The sequence below is a fragment of the Equus asinus genome, chromosome 2 (assembly GCF_041296235.1).
Source record: "Equus asinus isolate D_3611 breed Donkey chromosome 2, EquAss-T2T_v2, whole genome shotgun sequence".
In the NCBI taxonomy this organism is placed as follows: domain Eukaryota; kingdom Metazoa; phylum Chordata; class Mammalia; order Perissodactyla; family Equidae; genus Equus; species Equus asinus.
In genome coordinates, this window is record NC_091791.1 from 42,126,307 (window position 1) to 42,137,085 (window position 10,779).

The 10,779-nt window shown below is 36.7% G+C and overlaps 2 protein-coding genes across 5 annotated transcripts in view; one reads left to right on the top strand and one right to left on the bottom strand.

The window, feature by feature from the left end:
- Positions 1 to 10,779, top strand: part of LOC106847425 (putative neutral ceramidase C) — a 105,605-nt gene that overhangs the window by 89,240 nt on the left and 5,586 nt on the right. For all 4 annotated transcript variants that reach the window (XM_044754960.2, XM_044754966.2, XM_070487834.1 and 1 more), the window contains 2 exons: positions 6,822 to 6,881; positions 9,567 to 9,655. In XM_044754960.2, coding sequence (XP_044610895.2) covers positions 6,822 to 6,881; positions 9,567 to 9,655 — 149 coding nt within the window. The remainder of the gene's footprint in view (positions 1 to 6,821; positions 6,882 to 9,566; positions 9,656 to 10,779) is intronic.
- The window catches only part of A1CF (APOBEC1 complementation factor), a 161,381-nt gene that overhangs the window by 34,990 nt on the left and 115,612 nt on the right, over positions 1 to 10,779 (bottom strand). The gene's annotated exons all lie outside the window — the stretch shown is intronic.

Here is a 10,779-nt window from a genome sequence, read left to right on the forward strand (position 1 = left end):
CTAGCAGGGGTTCAACCCTAAATGTAAATGGATTGTCTTTTTATACTGAGATAATTGGGTGTTCTATTAGCTTCATGGATTTGTATATCCAGTTCCTTCCCCAGCTTTGGGAAGTTCTCAGCTATTATTTCTTTAAGTAAACTCTCTTCTCCCTTCTCCCTCTTTTCTCTTTCTGGGATACCCATTATCTTTATGTTGCCCTTTCTAATGGAGTTAGATAGTTCTCATAGAATTTCTACATTAGAGAAAAGATGTTAGTTCTCTCTCCTCTTCTACCTGCATCGTTTCTAGGTTTCTATCTTTGAGCTCACTAATTCTCTCTTTCATATGGTCTGCTCTATTTCCAGTGCTTTTTAATGCATTCTTCATCTCATTTATTGGGTTCTTCAGCTCCAGAATTTCTGTTTAGCTCTTTTTTAGAGTTTCAATCTCTGGTAAAATATTCCTTCTGTTGATTGATTTTATTCCTGAGCTCATTGAACTGCCTTTCTGAGTTTTCTTGTAGCTCGTTAAATTTCTTCATGACAGCTATTTTGAAATATTTATTGATTAGATCACAATCTTCCATGACTGTATGTTTGGGTTCTGGAGAATTGTTGTTTTCTTTTTGTGATACTGTGTTACCATGGCTTTTTGTGGTGCTTGCTGAGTTGTTTCTTTGATGGTGCATTTGTCATAGCAAATGTTTTTCTTATTTAGGTATAGCTTTGTTTGTTTTGAATGAAACTTTTCAACTAATTGGAGATTAGAGGCCTTTCTTTTGTTTTTCAGTAAGTGGTGATATACTGCTAGTTTTTGGTTTCTTTTACCTGAGCTGCCTCTAGCTATATTTGAGAATCTATACCTTCCAGCCTTCACTGCCTCTATTCAGGGTGCCGCCAGTATTCTTGTTATTGCTGACTGTACTTCTGGGGGTTACTGATGTCTTACTTTTTTCACTGTCACTGCTGTCACTGACTTCACTGCTAGGGGTACAGGGATTGCTGATGCCTCCACCACATTTTGGATCACCTGGATTGGAAGTTCCACTGCTGTGGCAGGGGGAGGGGGAGGGGGGATGGAGCTGGGTTCATGGGGTACCACATCTGCTGTCACCCATTACCTTGCGGTTGCAAGTTCCACTGTGCTTGAGATGTCAGCATTCTATGCATGCCTCTGCTGCTGCTACCAGGTTCTGAGCCATGGCTGGGGTCCAGGATCACAGGGCTTCCATTTTGCTGCTGCTTTGCTTCCCCCATCAGTAGGCTGCTGGTGCTGCCACAGCTGGCTAGCCAGAGTTTCACACATGCCTCCACTGCCGCCCACCAGGTTCTCTGGGGTTGGAGGCCACTGACTCAATAGCTGTAGCTGGAGGTCCAGGGTCCTGGACACCACCTCTGCTGTTCCCCTGTTTAGTCTCCTCTGTGTGCTCCAGTCCACCCACATTTGTATGTACCGATATGTGGATCTCTCTGGCATCCTGGTATGTTGGGCAATGTAGCCTTTGTTGGGTTATGGATGTTTTATTCTGTAGACTAAAGGGGAGAGACAAGGGGTTTCTGTTATGCTGACATGATGTTGACATCTTCCCAGTTCAATTACTTCTATTCATTGAGGTTCTCTATTTCTTGTCATTATCATCATACTTTCTTTTTTTAAATTGCAATAACATTGGATTTTAACATTATATAGCTTTCAGTTGTACATTGTAATATATTTTGAATTCTGTGTAGATTACATCATCTTCACCACCCAAAAACTAATTATAGTCCATCCCCACACATGTGTGCCTAATCCTCCCTTTTGCCCTCCTCCCTCCCCGCTTCCCCTCTGGTAACCACTAGTTCAATCTCTGTTGCTATGTGTTTGTTTGTCATTGTTTTTATCTTCTACTTATGAGTGAGATCATATGGTATTTGACTTTCTCCCTCTGACTTATTTCACTTAGCATATTACCCTCAAGGTCCATCCATGTTGTTGCAAATGGCCGGATTTCATCATTTCTTATGGCTGAGTAGTATTTTATTCTGTATATATGCCACATCTTCTTTATCCATTCGTCCTTTCATGGGCACCAAGGTTGCTTCCAAGTCTTAGCTGTTGTGAGTAATGCTGCAACATACATAAAGGTGCATGTATCTTTATGCATTTGTGTTTTCAAGTTCTTTGGATAAATACCCAGCAGTGGGATAGCTGGATCATATGGTAGATCTATTCTTAATTTTCTGAGGATACTCCATACTGCTTTCCATAGTGGCTACACCAGTTTGCACTCCCACCAGCAGTGTATGAGGGTTCCCTTCTCTGCACATCCTCTCCAACACTTGTTGTTTCCTGACTTGTTAATTATAGCCATTCTGACTGGAGTGAGGTGATATCTCATTGTAGTTTTGATTTGCATTTCCCTGATAGCTAATGATGTTGAGCATCTTTTCATATGCCTGTTGGCCATCTGTATATCTTTGGAGAAATCTCTGTTCAGATCTTTTGCCCATTTTTCAATTGGATTGTTGGTTTTTTTATTGTTGAGATGTATGAGTTCCTTGTATATTTTGGATATTCTTTTAATTTTTTAAACATGATTTTACATTAGTTCGAATATTTTTATAATAGTTACTTTGAAGTCTTTGTCTGTTGATTCCAACATCTCGGGGCACAGAGAGGCAGTTTTAGTGCTGCTTTTTCCCTCAGTATGGGTGATACTTTCTTGTATGCACATCTCATAATTTTTTTGTTGGATACTGTATATTTTGTTATAATGTAGCAACTCTGGATTTCACCTTCACCTCCCTACCCCAGAGTTACTGTTATTTTTGTTTGTTTGTTTGCTCATTTAAAATTTGACTGGACTAAATCAGTAATGTCTGTCTCTTGCAATGTGTAGCTGTTGATATCTTTGCTCACTTTTTTGTTCTTGATTTTACTTTTAAGTCTGGCTCTCAAGGTGTTGCCCCTGTGATTACATAACTTAATATTCCATCAAATATTAGTCAGAGTTTGTGCTTAGATGCCTCAAAGAGTAAGAATTTCAATCTCTGCTAATAAATCTTTCTTGGTTGTGGCGTGTTCAAACTCAGACCATTTTCCAGTTTTCCCAGCCTTTAATTTCCACTGGGCTCTCATATGTCTCCTCTGCATCTACATATAGACTCCATTGACCAGGGATGTGTGGGTGGCTTGGGCTCAGTCTGATCTCTGCTGTGTATGCTCATAGCCTCTGGTTAATCTAGGATGAAAGGAGAGCTTGTTAAGACCACTATGGTTTAGACAATTATATCCCTGCTTAGTCCACCAATTTGACCACTAGCCCTCAATGTTTGCCTTCTGCTGAGATCACCACTTTAAATGGCTATTTTCCAAACCAAATGAGCTCCTCCTGGCAGTAGTAGCAAAGGTGTTGATTTCATAACCTTCTTCACTCTGGTTGTACTACAGTACCATGGAGGATGGGAGCAACCCTAGGCAAGAATATCAAAGACTTGAGCTGTTCTTATCCTAAGTTTAATAGTTTTAATGAATAAATGTATCTCAGTTTTTGGTTGATATCCAAAATGACAAAATGGTTGTTTTTGACAGTTTTGTCTAGATACATAGTTGCTTTCTGGGGAGCGAACATATTGACCTCTCAAAAGTCAGAATTGCCTGTTATGTCAGAAATGCCTATTCTTTACCACTCCTGTTTGAATTGGCATGTTGTATCTGTGGTGGGGTTATTTCTCACTGTTAAGATGAGTATGAGTAAATAGGGAATTGTGAATGCGGAAAAAGTATCAAGGAAAATAACACTTTTAAGGATTAGGACAATTTGGCTAACCAGATACCAGATATAAAGTTTATTTTTTCAATCAACCATTATATAGGCTGTAGGCTGATTGCTCTCTAAGAGATATGGTGATTTTTGCAGCCAATCTCACCAACAGTTAACAAAATGTTCCAACAAATATCAATTCACCTTTGTTGGTGAATAATTGACATACAATAAACTATACATATTTAAAGTGTACAATTTGTAATTTTTCACTATTAAGGTTATTTCTTCTTGAGTGATCTTTAGTAGTTTCTATATTTCAAGGAATTTGTCTACTTTATTTCATCTAAATTATTGAATTTATGGGCATTAATAATTTTTAATGATTTTTTCTTACTATCTTTTGAATATCTGTAGAATCTTCATTGATGTCACCTTTCTCATTCCTGATACTGATAGTTTGTACCTTCTGTCTTTGTTCTCTCTCTTTTTTTTTTTTTTGAGGAAAATTAGCCCTGAGCTAACATCTGCTGCCAATCCTCCTCTTTTTTGCTGAGGAAGATTGGCCCTGAGCTAACGTCCATGCCCATCTTCCTCTACTTTTATGTGGGACACCTGCCACAGCATGGCTTGACAAGCGGTGCATAGGTCTGCACCTGGGATCTGAACCAGCGAACCCCAGGCCACCAAAGTGGAACGTGCTAACCTAACTGCTGTGCCACTGGGCTTGCCCTGTCTTTTTTTCTTGATCAGTCTGGCTAGCAATGTTCTTCCATTTCTCTCTTTTGATCTTTGTGCTGTTGTCATACATTTTATTTCTATATAGGTTATGACTTCATCCTGGATTGTTCTTATTTTTACCTTAAACAGTAGATTATTTAGTAAAGAGATTTAAACAATAGGAGAAAAATTATATTTACTTAAATATATACATACTTAAATATACATATATATTTACTTAATACATCATTTATAACAAATTATGTTATATTAACGATTTCTGGGGATCTTCATTTCTTTGTGTAGATCAAAATTTCATCTAGTTTCATTTTCTTTTAGCTTGAAGGACTTCCTTTAACATTTTTCCTTTTTCTTTTATATTTTTGAAAATGTCTTTATTTTGCTTTCATTTTTGAAGGATATTTTCACTATTTATGGAATTCTTGGTTAGCAGTTTTTTCTTTTAGTACCTTAAACATGTTTCTGGACTGTCTTTCAGTTTGCATTGTCTTCAACGAAAAATCTTCTGTCATCCTTACGTGTGTTCTTCTCTGTGTAATGTCTTTTTTCTTTTGTTGTTTTTAGAATTCTTTTCTTTTTATTTCTAGTTTTAAGCAATTTGACTTGAATGATCCTTGATAGTATTTTCTCTATGTTCCTTGTGCTTGGGGTTCATTGAGCTTCTTGGACTTGTGAGCTTAAAGTTTTCAGCAAATTTGGAAAATTTGGGCTGTTATTTCTTCAAATATTTTTCTGCATTCCTTTCTTCTAGCCTTCAGGAACTCCAGTTACCCATATATTAGGCAGCTTGAAGTTATTCCACAGCTCACTGCTGCTTTGTTCATTTTCTTCAGTCTTTGCCCCCTTTTTAAAAAATTTGTATAGTTTCTATTGCTCTGTCTTCAAATTCAGTTATCTTTTCTTTTACAATGTCTGACTTGATAATTTCATCCAGTGCATTTTCTTTTTGGATACCATAGTTTTCATCTCTAGAGGTTGGATTAGGTCTTTTTTTTTTCAATATCTTTTACATGTCTACTTAACATGTTCATTCTTTCTGCTGCCTTTTTGAACATACAGAATACAGTTAAAAATATTTCAGCATCTTTGTCTGCTAATTTTATCATTTATTTCATTTATGGGTCAGTTTTGATTGAGAGTTTTCTCATTATGCATAGTACTTTTCTCTCCTTTGTATACTTGATAATTTTTTATTAGATGCCAGACATTGTGAATTTTATCTTGTTAGGTGCTGGATATTTTTTGGTTCCTGTAAATATTTTTGAGCTTTGTTTTAGGGTATTATTAAGTTACTGGGAAAGAGTTTGATACTTTTGGGTCTTCCTAAGCTTTTTATCCTGGGCCAGAGAAGCTCTTATTCTAGGGAAAATCTCTCCTGTGTACATCGAGGTAAAACTCTTTTGAGTTATGAAATTTCCCAGTCTGGTTGGTGGGAATAGGTGCTTTGCACAAATCTGTATGAGCCTGGGATTATTCTAATTCTTTTAAGTGATTCTTTTCCTGGCTTCGGGTAGTTCCCCTATGTGCATACAGAGTTGAGGGCAGCCTTCTGGAAATCTCAGAGTTCTCTCTCTGTTTAGCTCTCTTCTCTATGGTATCTCCTCTCTCTGTTACTCTACCCTGTGAACTCAAGAGTATATGGCCTTCACGGATTCCTACATCTATTCCTTAACTTAGGTAGATTGCCTGGCTTTGCTTGAATTCTGCCTCCTTTTGTAGTGCCCTGTAAATTCTTTGAAGGCATTCGGCTCAGGCAATTATAGGGATCATCTTGTTTGTTTTCTCTCACTCAAGGATCACTATTTTCATTGCCTCATCCCACTGTCTGTAAAACTATTGTTTAATACATATTTGTCCAGTTTTTTTTAGCTGTTTCAGGTGGGAAGGTAAATACACACTCTGTCGCTCCATCTTGTATCTTATACCTGTAAGTATAAGGGTAAGTGCAACTATAAGTCATCCATGGAAAGTTTCGACTGCTCTTACTTGAGTCAGTCCATGTCCTTTGTGTGTATGGCAGGAAGGTGTAAGAAAATAGCAATGGCTGAAGAAGCCATTTTAATGTGCTGTCACTAATATGAACTATAGCTCTATATCTTCATCTATATCTGAATCTACCAAAAGCAAAATCATTGGCTAAAAATTCTGCAGTAACTTATTGAGCAAAAGTTTCTGTGTCCATTGTTGCAAAGATGTTTTCTCTAATATTCTCAGAAGATAACTCACTAGATTAAATAGAATAGAATCCATATAGGCACCCAGAATTCTAGAACATTTAACAAATAATGGTGTAAATATGAGCACAGCAAAAATTACTTTTATTAGCGCACATAAAATGTTTTTCCATTTTTAGGGAGAAGTTGCTGAAGTTACATTTGTAGGTGCTAACCCAAAGAATTCAGCAGAAAATCGGGTAAGCATCAGTGATTTTTTTTTTAAAGCAAATTAACATCTACTTTTAGTCTTTTGTGTAGGTGAATATCCCCCTAGAGCTTAACAACATAAAAATAAAATGTTCCAACTTGCTTTCACTTTATTTTGTAGGTGTGGGAAACTTTTTTGTGGGTACAGTTAATGTGGAATTGAGTCTAGAAAAGGAGCACACACATTTAACTGGCTCTACTTAGGACCACGTATAGCACGATGCGTAGAGAACTGTATTGTCTCTTGAGAAGATGTAAATTTGAGTACAATCCCATTTAAGTATTCCAATTTAAAAACTCTACTAAATTTGGTAACATAATCGAAGGGCCAAGGGTGAAGTATATCTTTGGTTCCTTTCTCTCTCCTCTTTGGCTCCTCTCCTCCTCCTCCAGCACCGTTGCCTCTGGTCCTATCTCTTCTTTTGTTGAGTGATCATGGATCCCTGGGTGGATGCTCCATTGGCTTGGAGCCCTGGCCCATGTGCTTTGCTTTATCTTGCAATGGCTGTTTCCCTATTCTTTGTGACTGGCAATAATGGGATATTTATTTATTAACGGTGAAAAATGACACAAGAAATACATGTCCAGTGTAAGAACAGACAATATAAAAGTGCTTAAAATGGAATGTGAAAGTACCCTCTTTCCATAAAATTTTTAGAGATATTAACTGTTAATAGTTTGTTAACATCATTTCAGACTTTTTTGTTTTTATCTTCTTTAGGTATGTATATACATTGGTAATAAATCTATTAGTAAAATGAAATAATTTTACTCTGTAACACTCATAATATTCTTATCATTACACAAGCGATAACTGGATACATTCTAGTTGTAAAAATTTAAACAATAAAGAAATATATAGAAGAAATAGAGAGTAGATAGATGAAAGTGATTTCAAGGTCAGATTTTTACTGTGGCTGAGGATGCATTCACTCTATCAAAGAGCCATTCTTCCAAGGACCCACTGTCAGTTATAATCCAAAATACCTTGCTTCCCGATGAGTCTTCCTATTTCCGTTCATTAAAATGTTGTTATTGCTGTGGTAAAAATTGTGGGAATATGACATTGTCAGATATGTCCTTAGGGAAAAATGTTCTGCTGCTTGGATAGTCAACATGCACCTGTTTGAAATACTTTCTATAGGCAGTCAAGCTATGTCAGAATATTTACGTGTTTATAATAGTGTTTTCTGAAGATATCAAACTGTTGTAGCAAAGCTGCAGGATTAGCTATCATTTGATAGCCTTAGGGTAGAGATGCACTTTCATCATTATTGCCGTGGAGAAGCAGGAGAGCAAAATGCTTAAAGTACTGTAACGAGAATAAATTAATCTCTAAGAATGCTCTGGGACTCAGCATAAAACAATTTCTAGTACACTTTATTAGTAGTAATCATCACATCCTCACCACTATTTATTGAGTGCTTACTATTTGCAGGTACTAGGCGAAGTGCTTTACATACATTAGCACATGAATCTGATTTAATCCTCACTACTATCCGATGAGTTACGTTTTATTATCCCTATTTTACAGATGAATAATTAGGTCAAGAAAGATTAAGTAACTTCTATTAACTAATTGCGTATGTGAAAGAGATTGAGGTTGGGAGGTGGGGAAAGGATAGTCACATAGTTCACACATTCAGCAGCCTAGACTTTAATCTGTACTCTAGACCTATATACTAGGGCCCACCCTATCTTCTACTCCATTTAGGCCTTCCCAATGTTGCTGTGGCCTAAATGGCCACAAACAGCTCTCTTTACAAGTCACTGTGGTTATGAAAACTTCTTTCTTGAATATAATTCATCAGTTGAGTAATTAGAGAAGAATTTTAAATAATCCCATGGTCCAGCTGTAAATAAGTGATCCATTCAGCAAAGGTCTATTTGAACACCTGTAAATGACAGGTGTGAAGGGCTGTAATGGATAAAAATAAATTAGACACAAGTCCTGCCCTTAAGGACCACAATCTAAAGATTTTTGAGGAAAATTGGAGATTTATGGCCTTTGTGTCTTTTAATTTATTATATTATTCAAATCTGTGCTTTATCTGAAGCTGAATTCTTAGTCTGAAACAAATTATGATAGCAGTTTTCCAATGGGATAATAAAACCTGCTTATGCGCTAGCTATTAGGAATCCATTATGGCAAAATGTAGGGATTGCTTATAGCACCCCAGGACAAGGAAGATGTATGCATCCTTTTCAATTCTTTCACCCAAAGAGGTATATTTACTAATAATTTATTTACCTGGACATGGAAAGATGAGGAAACTTTTCCATTTTTCCTCCTAAACCTTGAGGTGACTAGAGAAAGTCCTGGAATACAGAGCAATAAACATGTCATGAAAAGGTTTGACTTACACCTTTTTTAAATCTCAAGTTTTATTTCATCTCTTCTCTGCCCTAATTTTCAAAATTTGCTATCAGCTCTAAAACTATGCTTTGTTCAATTTTCTAAAAGAAGTCACAGTTTTTAATACTCTGGATAAATTAACATTCTGGAGACACTGCATAGAACGTTAAGAGGAACACCTAAGAATTTAGATGAAATTCTAACACATTTTCACACAAGGTATTGGCATTTTAGCGTACAGTCAACAAGGGGAATATTTACAGACAGGTTCCTTCTGTGACTGTGTAGTGTGTGATCAGTTATAATAATTGTGTTTCAGACCCATCACACCTTCCTCACTGTGGAGAAATATGAGGCCACTTCACAAACGTGGCAGATAGTGCATAATGATGCCTCCTGGGAGACTCGGTGAGCATGTCTATTCAATATTTTGTCTTTCAAGACTTGAACACAGTTGGTTAGTAATGCAGGAAGGAAAATGGAAAGACTGGCTCAATACATGATATTAATGATATCGAATTCCTATGGAGGCTTCCGGCCATATTTAGTTGATTTATTAGACTTAATTTTGATTCTATTTTTCTATGAAACAATGTGGTGTGTGCTTCTGTAAGATTAGGTGCTAATGAGGTCATGGCCTCCCTTCTTATAACCATTGATAGCTTTGTTTTTTCCATAGTCACAGATGTTACCCCTAAAAGCTGGCTAGCCTTCTTGAAAATTGGTTGAAAGGGGTGCTGGATGAAGGTGTTGAGATGGCTCTGTAGAACCTGACATTCCTTCCAGAAAAATAACAAGTCTATACCCAACATGTATTGCATGTTTGTTTATGGTCAAAGATTCTTCATTTGAATTACTAGAACACAAGAAGCTTCGGTGTTTGACTCTTACTGACTGAAATAAGAAAAGAATATGCTCATGGAGTTTCCTGAGAGACAGATCCGTGTGCCTTTTGTTACCAAATACCTGAGCTGAATAGATATTTTGAAGATTTGAAAATGTGTCTGAATTAAGAAAATATTTCTGTTCCCAAATCTATGAATTTCACACCACAGGACAATGGCATGAAAGTGGGCAAAATTTTTGGCAATTTGTGTCTAATTCAGGTTTCCTCAAACTAAGTGATTATTTGTATGTCGGTTTGGTTCACACGGTTAACTGAATATAGAGATTTGACCTTGCTGTAGCCTGTTTGATAGCCATACGTAAAGAGAGGCATAATTTTTCCTCTGATCTTTTTAAACAAGTAATAAATATACATTTATTATTAAAATAAGGTCATACAGATAATAAAGGATGATTTATTTTCAAAAGCCTAAAATCAGAATAGCAGTCAACACTGGGGATATGTTTAGGCTTCTGCCTTGTTTATCAGCAGTAGTCATCAACTATTTATTGAGAGCACTGAGCCTATCACTGAGAAACAGAGAATGCTGAGCACACCCTTTCTGCCTGGGAGGTTTGTTTTCTACATAACTGAGGATGTCAGTCAGTTTGCCCATGGCATCTAGAAGAATATTTGAACTCCCTGT